The following is a 16722-nucleotide window of genomic DNA, read 5'->3' on the forward strand; positions in this document are numbered from 1 at the left end:
GTTAATTTTCATGGCAAAGAGGGAATTTATAATTAATTGCAATTCATCTGAATCACCCTTCACAACATTCTGGAGTATATGAAAATTGCCATCATAATTGCAGCAGACTTTGTGAAAACTTAAAATTTGTGCAATTCAAAAAACTCTTGCCCACTGCTGTAGATTTTTAATTCGGTCTGGATGCTGAAAGAAAAGAAAAAAAAAAAAACTAGTAGGAGACTAATCTCCTACTGCAGCTATTGTATTTTTACAGCCATCCCTGCGCACTCCTGTGCTGCGAATTTGTTCAGTTTTTTGTCCTGTGTGAGGTGCGAATTTACCACGAATTTCAGGAGTTGGACATAGCTACGATTGGTGTTCTAGCCAATGTAATCATAATGTAAAAAAAAAAAAAAAGTGTTAACTTCCTGGTTTTTGTGTAGAGTAGTGTGGTGGAATTCGCACATATGGGAACCATCAATGCGATTCCAGGACGATTTACATTGAAGTCTATGGAGCTGAATTCGCATCGCACATGGATCAAATTTGCACAGGACCCTTTTTGCACGCAGCTTAGATTCGCACCGCACTGATGTGAACGGCACTAATGTAAAACAATGTTATTTAAATGACTTGCGAATTTGAGCGATCGCAACGGCTCAAATTCGCAAAAGAATTCGCAGCAGTGTGAACCTAGCCTTAAAATACACAGTAGCCAAAAAAAAAAAAAAAAAAAAAAAAAAAAAAAAAAAAAAAAAGGAGCTGGGCAGAAAATTGTCAGAAAAATAGCGGCTGCATCCATTTAGAATCAGGGACTGTTTGTTCACCAATTTTCTGCCCACCTCCTTCGATTTTTAAATTGAGATAGGTCAGTTGGGAGAGGCAAAGAAGGCCACCCACTGAGCAAATTTTTGATAGTTCATCAAGAATTGGCTTGTATAGCCACCTTTAGTTAATTTACCTCACTACTGTACAACAAAGTCCATCAGAATTACAGTACTAAAACATTGTGTTAGATTGGGTATACATTAGACACACACTTTATCTATAGGCATATCAACTTTCGAAAACGTAATACAAAACAAAAACTTAATAAGAACACTTTATTTAGTAAATCCTCCAGATGATATACATATTTAGTATGAACCAAGTAGAGAAAAAAAAAAAAAAAAAAAAAAAAAACACACACACACACATTTATAAGTCGTTGCATTTTTCCATCTTTAAAAGGAAGCCTTTCATAACATAAATACATGTTGACTGTATGAAATGGTAGTTACCTGGCTGTTTCTGGTTTCTAAATCTTTGACTAGCAAGAATGTTTGCAAATCTGCCTTCACTAGCTGCTTTAGATTAGTGACTTAAGCCTAGTACACATGGTACGATTGTTGGCCAACCGAGTATCTGATTTTTGTCAAAAGGACGTGTGCCAGGATCTTGTCTTGCATACCAACGTTACACAGTTGTCGTGCCAAAAACACGAATGTAGTGATGTACTACAAGAAATTTCAGCTTTTGCGTGCCACCTTTTGGGCCCCTTCTGCCAATTTCATTTTTTTGTTTGGAGAACATTGATTCCAAGCACGCGTGTTTGTACTTTCAACTTTTTCGTATGGTTGGTACACAAATCTGACGTGCAGCTGTTTTCCACCAAAAACTTACTAGCCCGTCATCCAACATTTGTAGGCCGAAAATTGGAAAACAATTGTCTAAAGAAGCATACTAACAGTACGAATTTAGGACAGTTTGTCAACAGACAATCCCCTTCCAACAATCGAACCGTGTTTACGAGGCTTTAGAAGTATTGAAGTTGGGAAGATCAGAGGGACAACTTGACAACAAGAACAAGTAACAGTAGCCTATATAATTGTTTCATGATAGGTTTTCTCTAAAGGCCAAGTGAAGCAAAACATTTGTTTTACTTTTTGAAAAGAGTGACAAAGGGTGTCATCATTCCTGCTCAACAGAAGTATGAAATTAATTTGCCTGGAGCATATAGACGGAGCCCATTTAAAAAATGGACTCTATTTGTCCAAGAAGGGTTTCAAAGATCACAATCTTCTGGAAGCAGAAACAGCAGTGAACAAGACCAATAGAAACAACTCCATTAAGGTGTAGTTTCACATTAGGGATTTGGAGATAAATGTAACTACTAAAAAATAATAAAAAAAAAAAAAAAAAGGGGAAGAAGAAAAGAAGAGGTGCTCCAGTAACAATACAACCAATAAAAAAAATTACATTTGTGTGAAGAGCTCATTTAAGAAAAAACACACATTTCTTTGAAGGAAAATTATAAAGATGACGAATAACCACTCAATTGCTTTGGTCAGTCTGATGGGTTTTGTATGACGATCAGTAGATAGTCTTTGTCTGAAAATAAAAAATAAAATAATGTTACAGTTGAGGTCTTTTAAACAACATTTTAAAGTGGAACCAAACACGCCCTCCTTAACCGTATAATTTTTCAGCCGAGGTCGTTTCCATCTTATTATTATTATACAGGATTTATATAGCGCCAACAGTTTGCGCAGTGCTTTACATCAGTGAAGACACTACAGTCACAATACAATTCAATAAAGGAGGGATCAGAGGGCCCTGCTCGTTAGAGCTTACAATCTAGAAGGGAGGTTCAAGTGGAACAAAGGGTAGTAAGCTGTGGGGGATGATCAGATGGACTGAAATGAAAATACAGTTGTTAGGTATGGGTAGGATAGACTTCTCTGAAGAGGAGGGTCTTCAGGGATCCTCTAAAAGCTAATAGAGAAGGAGATAGACAGACAGATCGGGTAAGGAGTTCCATAGGCTTGGAGAGGCTCTGGAAAAGTCCTGGAGAGGAGTATTGGAGCAGGTGATGAGGGAGCTAGAGAGTAGGAGGTATTGAGAAGAACGAAGAGAACGATTAGGTTGGTATTTAGAGACTAGATTATTGATGTAGCTGGGGGCAGAGTTGTGGATGCCGTGTACAGAGGATTGGACATTCCGACAAAAAAAAACGTGCCCCCCCCCCCCCCCCCCCCCCGACGGATGTTCGCTCAAACTTGTCTTGCATACACACGGTCACACAAACGTTGTCGGAAATTCCGGTCACGTACGACGGCACTTTTAAAGGGAAGTTCAATACCAGTCAGGTTAGTAGAAGTTTGGTGAGAGACGATTCGTGCTTTTCAGTCCGTTACAGCGTGATGAATATGCCATCTCCATTACGAACGCTAGTTTTACCAGACCGAGCGCTTCCGTCTCGTACTCGATTCAAAGCATGCGTGAAATTTTATGCATTGGAATTGTCTACACACAATCGGAATTTACGGATTTTGTTGTCGGAAAATTTGAGAACCAGCTCTCAAATTTTTGTTGTCGGAAATTCTGACAGAAAATGTCCGATGGAGTCTACACGCGGTCAGAATTTCCGACAACAAGCTCCCATCAAACATTTGTTGTCGGAAATTCCGAGTGCGTGTACGTGACATTAGAGAAGTACAGCCAAAGCTCTCTGACCCTACCTCTCCTGTGGGTCACAAGAGTGCACTTTGTTCCGAGTGACCCATTTTTCAGCCAACAGCGGGCTAAAGAAACATCCACTGCTACTCAATGCTGGGGGGAGGTGGGGGGGGGGGGGAAACCTCCACTGCTACCTGTGGCTGGGGGAACCTCCACTGCTACTCGTGCCTATGAGAAACTTATGCAGGTACTTTGATACATCAGGCTGTTTGGGAAAGATAAAAAGTCACTTGCAGTGGAGGTTTGGGAATACCTCGCCTCCATTAAAACTAGTTTAAAAAAAAAAAAAAAAAAAAAAAGGGGCATCCAGACTACCAAGAAATGGGATTGGGGTAAAGTACAGCAATTCCTGAATTGGACTGCTATTTGCATCTTAAGGCTTGATTCTCAGGTTTGACTGCAGCGTACCTTTCACTGTGAAGGACATAAATAATTATATATTTACTTTACTGTGTGGCCACTCCTCCACCTACTATTCAGCATGTTGTAGCTAATTGATCTGAATTGGAATAAAAATGACTTTTTCTCACAACGCAAAGCTTACCTCAGTGTATAATACAGCTGAACTTTAGGATCAACTTTGCAATTTTAGACCCCTGTCCCCATTCACACAAAAAAAAAAGAAAAAAGTGGAGTTACCTTTAAATAACCTCAGTGGACCATTATTAAGGATTTCAAATGAATTATTTAGAAATGATTTAGACTGAGCAGATGATCAAACAAGTAAAACCAGATAGGCCAGTTCTAGCATTACCTGGGGCAACCATAATTTCATGCTTCTTTGAACGAATCCTGAGGAATGTGAGATCATTTTGAGGGTCGATATCTCGTACCGTGCTTCTAGCTTTCATAGACAATTGGTGAAGGAGCCCGGCATACTGGACTGTGGTGGAATTATCTAGAGTAGTCCTAATTGGAATACCTGTAAAATAAATTTAGTCATGAATACGGATCCTCGTTTAGGGCCAACCAACAAGGGAGTTCAAAAAGTAATGACGTGCAACTTGCAGAAGCTCACGTTAACCAGATTTAATGGAGATTGGTTAAAGGGGTTGTAAAGGTTTAATTTTTTTTTTAAATAACAAACATACCATACTTACTTCCACTGTGGAGTTTGTTTTGCACAGAGTGGACCCGATCCTCGTCTTCTGGGGTCCCTCGGCGGCTGTGTTGGCTCCTCCCCGCAAGAGCTAACCCCCTCTGGGAAGCTCTCTCCCAAGGGGGTTAGCTTGCGGGTGTGCTCCCGTTTGATATCACTCAGCCACGCCCCGCCGCATCATTGATTAGATTGACAGCAGTGGGAGCCAATATCTGCACTGCTATCAATCATCCAATGAAGAGCCCACAAGAGCTGGGAAAAGCAACGCGGGGTTGCGTCCACGGAGATTCGGGGCTCAGGTAAGTAAAAACACGAAACTTTACAACCCCTGTAAATGTAGGACATACGGATTAGTTATTTTTATCTTTTTTGTTCAAAAGGCAAAAGTAAAACATAAACCTTGATACCTACACATTTGTACGTTTTAACGTCTGAATTGACGAATATGTGTTAAATATAGAGCAGAGAGGATGCATTCTGCTGTGTTTGAAGTGTATTTGATAAATGTGTCCCCTCCCGCTGACCCCTTCCTGACTATAGGACACAGCAGATGTGATGGAAGTTACTAAAATGAATATTTTTGTGTTATGAACCAATAATAGAAAACAGATGTCTTCAAACCCCTCCTAAACAGCTCCTCCCATGTCCCCTTCCATCGACTAAAACAAATATGGCGATTGTGGAAGGAAAGAATGTGCCATGAGGGCTCCATGCCATAAATGGACTTGCAAAGAGAAGCCACTATATATGGACTGACCCATCAGCTGTGCTCATGTGTGTGATGTCATGTTGTTTATAAAAGACCAATAAAAAGTCCAGCCCCTTCTCTCTGATGCTGGGACACCGAAAGAAACAGATCTCTCTCTCAGGTTTTCTGTAGGCTTTCATGATTTGGGTGAACGGCAGAATGGGTTAAGCCCTGAGGTTGTGTCAGGGGTCAATCACAGTATGTATATAGTCTATAGGGGAACCACAGCGCCCAACTGGGGAAACACAACTCAATGTCAAATAGCAGCAGTGCAAAGAACACTTAAAGTAGGACTAAACTCATCGATTGAACTGTTTCCCAAAACAGTTACATTCAAGGTATGGTAAGAAGGATAACTGTCACAGTTGCCTGTGCCCTAAACTGAACTGTCAAGCCATCCAGTGGCTGAATTTATAACTGATCACATGCACAGCACCATGGTAACTGCAGATCAAACAAAGGCTAAGATGGAATCTTCCTTGGCTCCAAAGCACATGTGTCAAACACAAGGCCCATGGGCCAAATCCAGCTCGCCAAGCTATTTAATGTGGCCCGCAAACCTCTTTGGCAGGTACAGCACCCCCCCCCCCCCTCATCTTTGACCCCCACCTTGTCTTAGCAGTTGGCAGCAGAGAGGACAGAACTTCTCCACTTTTCCATGCAGATGTAAAGAGCTCCTCCCCCAGATCCGTGCAGCCATAGAGAGGCTTGTCTCGTCATCCCCTCTCAGCAGTAGAGAGGAGGACAGAGCTCCTCCCACAGATCCTGCACCTCTGTGCAGCTGTAGCACTACCTTGTCTATGTCTGCCCTGGTCTCGGCATTCAGCGGACTCCAGCCCTCCTTTAGTCCTTCTCCAGACCCTGCCCTTTCTGCGTCCCAGCTCCCCCCCAGCTTCTTCCCGGTAGCAGCACAAAGTAAGGGGGTGCACAGTGATGTAAGGAAGGGTGGGGGACTCTTGACTTCTGATGGTGGGGAGTCTCTTGATGTCTGATGGAACCGGTGGGTGGGGGCTCTGGACATATATTTTTACAGGCACAACCGGTCTTTTTTAGGGCAACCATAATGTTGATGTGGGCCGTGATGAAATAGACGATATAAAGCCTCGTACAGACGAACGGATTTTCCGACAACAAATTTGTGATGGCAGAGTTTTGTCGGATAATCCGACCGTTTGTATACGCTTTATCAATTGTTGTCGAAAAGGAAGGATGAATGGAAAAATGTACCAAGACATTCTTGATAAAAATCTGCTGCCATCTACCAGAATGATGAAGATGAAATGAGGGCGGACATTTCAGAAAGTCAATGATCCCAAACACAAAGCCAAGGAAACTCTCAATTGGTTTCAAAGAAAGAAAATAAAGCTGCTAGGATGGCCCAGCCAATCAGCTGACTTGAATCCAATAGAAAATCTATGGAAAGAACTAAAGATCAGAGCTCATAGAAGAGGTCCACGGAACCTTCGAGATTTGAAGACTGTTTGTGTGTAAGAATGGGCAAAAAAGGACACCGAGCAAGGCATGTGACTAGATTCTCCATACAGAAGACGTCATTACCAACAAAGGATTTTGTACCAAGTATTAAATACATTTCAATTAGCGTGTACAATACCTTTTCTTTGTGTCATTCCATTTTATTACACAGAACTTCATTTCTGAACTTATTTGTTTGGGTTTCTTTGTATGTATGGATTGCACGGGCTGTTACTGACACATGGTGAACATTTCATATCAATAGCACCTTTAGAAATATATTTACCTAGAAAAATGGGGACGCATTTGAAACTTATTTCACCCGCTGTATGTATTACCATGTAATCTTTAGTAATGACTAAGTTATTGACGAATAAACAGGTCCATAGCAGAAATGTAAAACAGGTGTAAGAAGGCAAAGTGGTTAAGAGACCCCACACCTTTCTTCTAATCCCCGATTATGTAGTGCAGCAGAGGTGTGAGAAAACAATGTATTTAGTGTTCCCCTTTAAATGGCCGTACCTTCAGAATTCACTACTATAGTTCCAATGACTCCTTTCTGAGCCTGAATCCTCTTCAACGTTTCTTCAACTTCAGACTGTAAAAGAAACAAAGGAATGTTTACAATTGAGTATTTGCAGCCATTGTGATTAAAGGGGTTGTAAACCCCCCCTTTTTTTTAAAAATAACAAACATATTGTACTTGCCTCCGCTGGGCAGTTCATTTTGCACAGCGTTGCCCCGATCCTCGACTTCTGGAGTCCCCCCACAGCGCTCTCGACTCCTCCTCGCATGGGTAAACCCCCTAGGAGAAGCGCTCTCCCAGGGGTTTACCGTACGAGTGCGCTCCAGAGTCCAGCATTTGCATCCATAGACACGGAATGCCGAACTCAGCCACGCCCCCTGGCACCCTTGTCATTGGATTAGATTGAGAGAAGTGGGAGCCAATGGCTGCGCTGCTATCAATCTATTAAATCAAGAGCCGTGAACCCCGGGCAGAGCGGTACAGCGCGTCTCCGCCAAGGGAATGAACGGGATCGGGAGAGTAAAAAGGGGGCCAGTCAGCGACAATGGTTTTTTAACCTTAATGCATCGGATGCATTAAAGCGGAGTTCCACCCAAAAATGGAACTTATGCTTTTCGGAATACCCCCCCCCCCCCCCCCCCCCCCCCCCCCGGTATCACATTTGGCACCTTTCAGGGGAGTGGAGGGAACAGATACCTGTGTAATGCAGGTATTTGCTACCACTTCCGGGAATAGGTCGCCTCTGCGACCTACGTCACGTCCGTCACCTATTTTGTGCCCTCCGCTGTCTTCTGAGAGACACTCAGGTCCCAGAAGACAGAGTCCGATATATTTACCATTGAAAGGTTATATATATTTTTTTAATAACAACAATAATAATTGTAAAAAACTGTTGATCCTGCCAGAAATCCAATGGATAGCTGCATGGTCCAGAGACAAGCAGCGGGGCTTTCAGACACTGGAAAGGTGAGCATTACCTTCTTCCTTTACAGGATGGGCTTAGTTGAATTTGCTCAATGTACTCATTGGGGTTGATTTACTAAAACTGAAGAAGGAGTGCAAAATCTGGTGCAGCCCTGCAAAGAAACCAATCAGTTTCCAGGTTTTATTGTCAAAGCTTAAAGTGGATGTAAACCCAAATTTTTTTTTCTTTTTTTGCTGTCACAATGTAGAGTATAAGATTTCCTATCATCTGTGCCCAGTCTTGCTACACAGAGTTAATCCAGCTCTGAGCAATCCTATTTACCGTATTTATTGGGGTATAGCGCCCTCCCGCGTATAGCTCGCACCCCTAAAGTTGCCCGAAATTCCTGTGGAAAAAAGATTTTTTGTACTTACAGTTTTGGTGTCTTGCGCGGCGTCCATCGGCGGCCTCGTCTGGTCCGGCGTCCATCTGCGGCTTCGGGTGTCCTCTTCATCGAGTCCAGCGTCCTTCTGCGGCTTCGGGTGTCCTCTTCGTCGGGTCCGGCGTCCTTCTGCGGCTTCGGGTGTCCTCTTCGTCGGGTCCGGCGTCCTCCCCGCTCGTTTCCCGTGCCGAGTTTGAATACTGCGCCGACATATACAGAGCGCAGTACATTCGCGTATAATCGGCAATGCTCGGCTACTCTCGCGCTCACGTCCAGGACGTCAGCGCGAGAGGAGCCGAGACTGGCCGACTATACACGAGTGTACTGCGCTCGGTATATGTCGGCGCAGTATTCAAACTCGGCGAGGGAAAGCGGGTATCGGCGTATATCGCGTACCCACAATTTTGCCCTGATTTTTAGGGCAAAAAGGTGCGCGGTATACGCCGATAAATACGGTAATTTTATTGTTCAGTGAGATAAAACGGACTTACAGAGAAAAACCTTAGTCCGTTTTGCCCCCTTGCTGTGAGTGACAGGTTATTTACATATCTCATGCACTAGCCTGGAGACAGGCATTATTTTTTAATTCCCACCCCCACTCCTTTTATGAAGTCATGTGGTTACTTATCTGGATTTTGACTGGATGTTACTGATCATAGCAGAATTTAGTGTAAGTAATACATAGGACAAAATGCATGTTGACAAAGGGAGTGTAGAGGTAGGCGGGGCAGTCTACTGACATCATGACTCCACCCACCGAGCTCCAGACAACAGACCCACCCACAGAATCTGCAGTTTTTCAGTTCTTATAACAAACAGAGGGGAGACATTTGACAGGTGAGGATACATGCAGGAGACATCTATATCCTTCTAGATCAGCACTATGGCAGTAGTTTGGAAAGCATGAGAGTGGGTTTACATCCACTTTAATTGAGCAAAACTGAAGTTAGAAGCTGATTGGCTATCATGTAGAGCTGCACCAGATTTTGCACTCTCCAGTTCACAGTTGCTGGGGAACTCAAACAGAACACTATAGAACCAGATTGTATGAATTCTGTACAATCATCATCTTTAAATTTACCACTATGAGAACAAACCCACATTGTAAAAAATACTTTCAAATTATATCCAATCAAACATGTTCTCATACAACATAGTTGATGGTAGATCTAAAGGAGATTGTACAGTGTACGGTCACTTTTACTTATGGGAGGCCCATACATGGTGCAAGAAAACTGAACAATTAACAAATCAAATGAACAGGAATTGATCAAGCGAGACAAAAATGGCATGGCCGAGCAAGAACTGAGATATAGTGACACTTTCAATCCAATTCGATCAGTTGGGTAATAAAATTGATTGCACAGGGTTGGTCAAGGCATTTTTCCCATCCTTGCATGTAGAGCAAATTATAATTCACAAGGTCATGAAAATGTCATCATTTGCTGTTGCCATGGTGCTGCACATGTGATCAGTCATTTGATGGATTGACAGTTCAGTTGAGAGCACAAGCAACTGTGACGGTTATCATTAATGGCATGGCTTGAGTAGAACGGTTTGTGGAAGCAGTTTAAAATTGATAGGTTTATGTTTGCCTGTACAAGGTGATTATACTACTTAGGTTGTATATTGAATGCAACCACCTCAAGTGTTGTAAATTGATAAACCCAATAAAAATGTATTGATAAAAAAGAGGATTTAAGATTTCCTCTAAGAAAGCCCACCACCAGAACAAGGGAAGCTTCTCATTCACTATTTAAAGCGGAGGTTCACCCAAAAATAAATTTGTAACATTACATTCAGCCGAGTTGTCCTGATGACAATCGGCTGTTTTCTTATTTTATCCCCGTACATACCGTATTTTCACCGCCGCCTCCGGGTATGTCTTCTGCGGGACTGGGCGTTCCTATCTGATTGACAGGCTTCCGACCGTCGCATACAGCGCGTCACGGGTTGCCGAATAAAGCCGAACGTCGGTGCGGCTCTATACGGCGCCTGCGCACCGACGTTTGGCTTCTTTCAGGAACTCGTGACGCGCTGTATGCGACGGTCGGAAGCCTGTCAATCAATTAGGAACGCCCAATTCCGCAGAAGACATACCCGGAAGCAGCAGTGAAAATACGGTATGTACGGGGATAAAAAAAAACAGCCGATTGTCATTAGGACAACTCGGCTGAATGTAATGTTAAAACATTATTTTTTGGGTGAACCCCCGCTTTAATCACTTGCCAACTGAGTACATCATGTGACGTCCTCGACTTTGTTCGGCGATATCTGAATGATGCCTGCAGCTACAGGCATCATTCAGATATCGCCGTCTTCTGCCGCCGATTCTGTGCACGATAAGAACGATCATAGCGGCAGTTCCGCTGCTTGATCGTTCTTCTAGGGAGCGTGAGGGGACGTCCCCCTCCCGCCGCCATCCGGTGCTTCTCCGAGCACTCCCGTGCCTTCGGGGGCCCGGAGAACGAAACGGCCAGTGCGCGACGATAGAGATGACTGGTGACCAGATGGTCACCAGTCATCTCTATGACCATCGGATTCCTGGGCACGACGTTGTCACGTCACGCCCGGGTACCCGGAAGTAAGGATGAGCTCTGGCGTGTTCGCATGCTACACGTGCAGAGCCCGCCAGGAAGTGTGAACGGCGCTGCGCTAATCACAGCCAGGGAGACATTGTCCCGATGCTCGGCTGCAGAGATCGAGAAAGGTCTCCCTGGCTGTGATTAGCGCAGTGCCGTGCAGACTTCCTGGCGGGCTCTGCACGTGTAGCATGCGAACAATGCCAGAGCTCATCCTTACCCGGAAGTAAACAAAGCCGCAATGGCAATAAAAAAAAAAAAAAATTGAGAATTTTACATGAAGGAGAGAAGTGCCAGAATAGGCCCGGTGGACAAGTGGTTAATAAATGAATGGAGGATAACAGATGATAGAAGTTCTTTTGATCACACGTAGATGGGCATTCCATGTTACAGAGGGGTCAGCACCATGGCAACCGCCAATCAAACAGAAGCCAAGATGTCAGCTTCCTTGGGTGTAAAGGACAGGATGGTGTAGTTCCAATGTAATAAATGAATGGTAACAGATGATGAGAGTTGTGATGATCACACAAAGATGGGCATTGCATGTTACAGAGGGGTCAGCACCATGGCAACCGCCAATCAAACAGAAGCCAAGATGTCAGCTTCCTTGTGTGTAAAGGACAGGATGGTGTAGTTCCGTTGTAATAAATGAATAGGGGCTAATAGGTGATGAGAGTTGTGATGATCACACAAAGATGGGCATTGCATGGTACAGAGGGGTCAGCACCATGGCACCTGCTGATCAAACAGAGGCCAAGGTGGCAGATTCCTTGTGTGTAAAGGAGAGGAAGGTGTAGTTCCAATGTAATAAATGAATAGGGGGTAACAGATGATGAGAGTTGTGATGATCACACACACACAGATGGGCAGTCCATGGTACAGAGGGGTCACTATGTGATCCGGGCACATTTAAGGACAAAGGAATGTGAGGAATAATCCTCAGACCGTCCCTGGAATTCTCCAGCATCTATCAGCCATAAGAAGGAGTAATGAGAGGGGAGATCAGAACTCCCCCATTACACACAGAGATACACACACACCCAACCATCGTGTGACTCTAATCACAGCCTCTCCCAGCTCCATGCACACACCGCTCGGCCGGCTCCCCGGGGAGATCACACTCACCATGTTGCTGCAGACACCGCGCACACCAGGAAGACACAACAAACAGCCGCGTCCTCGGTCTCTATGGAAACCCCGGAACTTACGACAAGGAGGAGGAGGCGTGGTTTTGACATCACCGTCAGTCACGTGTTAAGTCTTCTTATTTTACAGGTTGTTTGCTGCCCCTGCTGGCCGTCCCCGAGTATTGCAGGGTGCAGCGGTACACCCTATGTGCAGTGACGCAGTCAGCACCTTGTTTATAGTAGAATAATGGCCAATGAGTGAAGCAAAGGGCAATGTGCAGCTCTCCAGCATAGAATTGCTGGTGGTCAGGTATAAATAATTCATAACACAAGGTAATAGTCTATTAATAAAGCTGTGGGCTAGACATATATTGTATAAATACAGGAGCCATGTGTTTTCCTACCGGACTTGGCGTGTTTTGTGTATTTAGGCCCAGATTCACGTAGAGCCGCGTAAAATTGTGCGGGCGTAATGTATCTGATTTACGTTACGCCTCCGCAACTTACACGGGCAAGTGCTGTAATCTCAAAGCACTAGCTCCGTAAGTTGCGGCGGCGTAGCGTAAATTGGCCGGCGTAAGCCCGCCTAATTCAAATTTGGATCAGGGGGGCGTGTTTTATGCAAAACTTCTGTGACCCGACGTGATTGATGTTTTTGTGGAACGGCGCATGCGCCGTCCGTGGAATTTCCCAGTGTGCATTGCTCCAAAGTACGCCTCAAGGACGTCATTGGTTTCGATGTGAACGTAAATGACGTCCAGCCCCATTCACAGACGACTTACGCAAATGACGTAGCTTTTTCAAATTTCGACGCGGGAACGACGGCCATACTTAACATTGGCTGCGCCTCATATAGCAGGGGCAACTTTACGCTGGGAAAAGCCTAACGTAAACGAGGTAACTTTACTGCGTCGGCCGCGCGTACGTTCGGGAATTCGCGTATCTAGCTAATTTGCATACTCGATGCGGAATTCGACAGAAGCGCCACCTAGCGGTCAAAAAAAAATGCAGTTTAGATCCGACGGCGTAAGAGACTTACGCCGGTTGGATCTAATGGATATCTATGCGTAACTGATTCTAAGAATCAGTCGCATAGATACGACGGCGCAACGCAGAGATACGACGGCGTATCTGGAGATACGCCGTCGTATCTCGGTTGTGAATCTCGGCCTGTGTCTACATCTGTGAAGGAATTAAGCATGAAAAAACTCCTGCACTTCACCTCTGTACAGAACATTATAAAGACCGATCACTGCTGGTCTCTCTCCTTGTGCAGGGTGACTGGTCTGGACCCCGCCCCCTCCTGTAGTTTCCTGCAGGCAGCCTGTAGTGGGTGGAGCTTGCTGGACCCCTCCCACAGGTCTTCTTTCTGCACAGGCTATGTACACCACAGTAAAGATGTCACTGCTATATTTACAAGATAAACTCTGGGTTTGCAAGGGTAATTGGTGCACAAAAAGTGGATTTACACTCACCGGACACTTTATTAGATACACCTGTTCAGTTGCTTGGTAACACAAATTGGTAATCAGCCAATAACATGGCAGCAAATCAATGAATTTAGGCATCTAGACGTGGTGAAGATGATTTGCTGAAGCTCAAACCGAGCATCAGAATGGGAAAGGAAGAAAGGGGATTTAAAGTGTATTTCCACCCAAAAGTGGAACTTCTTCTATTCTGCTTCTGTGATTGACAGGTTCATTGTCCCACTTCCGTCAGACCTCGCCACCCCTCCTCCTTCCCCTGCAGCCATACCAGTAAGGGAGTGCACTTTGCGCATTAACAATTGGGACCCGGCTGTGAAGCTGCAAGGCTTCGCTGCCGGGTTCACTTACCGGCAATGGCGGCGGCAGTACCCGACAGCCAATGGAAACATCGGCTGGGGTGCCGACATCACTAGACTCCAGGACAGGCAGAGTACAAAAACAATGGGCCAGATTCACAAAAGGGATACAACGGCGTTTCTCCTGATACGCCGTCGTATCCCTGTTTCTATCTATGCGACTGATTCATAGAATCAGTTACGCATAGATATCCATAAGATCCGACAGGTGTAATAGTTGCACGTCGGGAAATTTGCGTCGGGAACATGCGCAGTACGTCCGGCGCAGGAGCGCGCCTAATTTAAATGGGACTCGCCCCATTCGATTGGGTCCGCCTTGCGCCGGACGTGTTTGCGATACACCGCTGCAAATTTCCAGGTAAGTGCTTTGTGGATCGGGCACTAACTTGGAAAAATTGCGGCGGTGTAACGTAAACCAGTTACGTTACGCTGCGCCCGGCCTACGTGAATCTGGCCCAATATACATAAAAAATAGAGTGACCAGACACCCCTGGTTTCTGGAGTCAGTCTCTAATTTTTGAAGGTTGCCTCTTGAAAGAAGAGCCCCCAAATCTTCCCTATTCTTCAAATCTCCTTCCTGAGTCTGGGATTCATGGAGACATTACAGCCCTGGCTGGTGCAGTCTTACAAGTTGGGGGTGTGGAAGAGGGAGCAGGAGATGCTGCCTTTCTTAGACCCCTTTCAAACTAAGGGCGCTTTGCAGGCGCTATAGTGTTAAAAATAGCGCCTGTAATCCGCCCTCAAACAGCTGCTCTATTGTCTCCAGTGTGAAAGCCTGAGGACTTTCACACTGGAGCGTTGCGCTAGCAGGACGGTAAAAAAGGTCCTGCTAGCCACATCTTTGGAGCGGTGTGTATACCGCTCCTCCACCATTCCTGCCCACTGAAATCAATGGGACAGCGCGGCTATACCGCCTGCAATGCGCTGCTTCAGCAGCGCATTGTGGGCGGTTTAAACCCTTTCTCTGCCACTAGCGGGGGGGGTAATACCACCCCACTAGCGGGCAAAATGCGCTGAAAATCCGCTCATAGCATCGGAAGGTAAAAATAGCAGAGTTTTACCGCCGACGCTATGGGCGGCTCAGTGTGAAAGGGGTCTTATGCAGCACATTGCACACCTGAGCAGTTAGACCCCTTTCACACTGGGGTGTCTTTCAGGCGCTTTTGGGCTAAAAATAGCGCCTGAAAAACAGCTCCCCTGCAGTGTCAGTGTGAAAGCCCGAGACGATGTGCTGGCTGGACGTTAAAAAAACTCCTGCCAGCAGCATCTTTGGAGCAGTGAAGGAGCGGTGTGTATACCGCTCCTCCACCACTCTTGCCCATTGAAATCAATGGGCAGTACGGCCGAACCCCCCGGAAAAGCTAGCAGGGTTAAAAGCATCCCTCTAGCGGCCGAAAACTTCCACAACAACGTTGGCAAAGCGTTTTTTAGCGGGCTTTCACACTGAGACTGCAGGGGGGCCATTTTACAGGCGCTATTTTTAGCCCAAAAGTGCCTTAAAAACGCCCCAGTGTGAAAGGGGTCTCACCGTGTGCTGCTTACTACTACTGACCCCTGCAATCTGTGAAACTTACTACTGGCCCCTGTACTCGGCATTACTTACCACTGACCCCTGTGTGATGATGGTGCGAACTGGACTTGCATCTCCTAAAACAGGCATTACTAAATGGCAGACCGTGGTCCGGACCCAGACAGAGTCACTGTCCCATCGGGACGCGTGATCGCGCCATTTAGGAGCTAGTTCTGTCCCCCAGCCTCTGCAGCTGCATGAAGGCGGGAGTGGGAGCTGCACGAGATAACTTTGTAGGTAATTGCTCCCCTTTTGCTTACTATTCCTTTATATTGGCTTTCGGAATTTACAAATGCAGCGATTTAGAAATCAGATGAAAGGTTTAGGGCTGGAAAACACTTTTTGATAGATAAAATTATTATTTTATATACATCTGTAGCGCCTGGTTACTTTAGAGTACTGGTGCTATTTAAATTTAGACGGGGATCAGAGTGCAGTTAGACTCTGATCCAAATTGTTATGTTTAAAACAGGGTCTCTATCTCAGCTTGGTTGTGCTGGGGTGTTCTTCCCACCCCAGTGCAGTAGATGGCAGCAGTGGAGTCAAGGTTAAGGTGCTCTTCCCCAGCAGCCAATCAGTAGGGTTGAGCCTCGCTGTGCATGCTGGGGGAGGGTATTTATGGGGGCAGACGCCATTGGTTCTGGGTTCGTCTTCTATGTCCAGTGTGGCACCCATCAGCGTTATGGCCTACCTGGCCGAGGCGTGCGTGCCACGCGGTGTTCCTGGTTCCGGGACCATGTTGGTCCGGAAAATTTGAGCAGCGACGGGGACCCAGGGATCGACTGGGTTCCCACCTTTGAGGATCCCAAGCGGTACAGCTGTACGGTGGGGAGTCCGTCCGAGGAGCGCCAATGAGAGGCTAGCGGTCCAAAAGGATTTTGACAAACCACCGGTGATCAAGGTAGCCAGACACTAAAGGATTGATCACCTG

At 45.5% G+C, this 16722-nt stretch overlaps 1 protein-coding gene across 1 annotated transcript; it reads right to left on the reverse strand.

Annotated features, from left to right (window-relative positions):
• Positions 1-2201: 2201 nt before the first annotated feature.
• On the reverse strand, positions 2202-12469 carry DYNLRB2 (dynein light chain roadblock-type 2). The gene is made up of 4 exons (XM_040329186.1): positions 12377-12469; positions 7320-7395; positions 4232-4399; positions 2202-2349 (listed from the first exon to the last, which is right to left on the reverse strand). Exons 1-4 carry the CDS (start codon positions 12377-12379, stop codon positions 2306-2308), a joined length of 291 nt encoding a protein of 96 aa, XP_040185120.1. The 5' UTR covers positions 12380-12469; the 3' UTR covers positions 2202-2305.
• Between the last annotated feature and the right edge of the window lie 4253 nt (positions 12470-16722).

The sequence above is a fragment of the Rana temporaria genome, chromosome 11 (genome assembly GCF_905171775.1).
Source record: "Rana temporaria chromosome 11, aRanTem1.1, whole genome shotgun sequence".
Taxonomy (NCBI): domain Eukaryota; kingdom Metazoa; phylum Chordata; class Amphibia; order Anura; family Ranidae; genus Rana; species Rana temporaria.

What these genes read in the sequence shown, in the direction of transcription:
- DYNLRB2 (XM_040329186.1), bottom strand. An exon ending in TATAGTAGTGAATTCTGAAG is followed by an intron (nt 4,400 to 7,319) that starts GTACGGCCATTT and finishes TTTATTTTACAG; the next exon opens with GTATTCCAATTAGGACTACT. An exon ending in TGAAATTATGGTTGCCCCAG is followed by an intron (nt 2,350 to 4,231) that starts GTAATGCTAGAA and finishes TTTTATTTTCAG; the next exon opens with ACAAAGACTATCTACTGATC.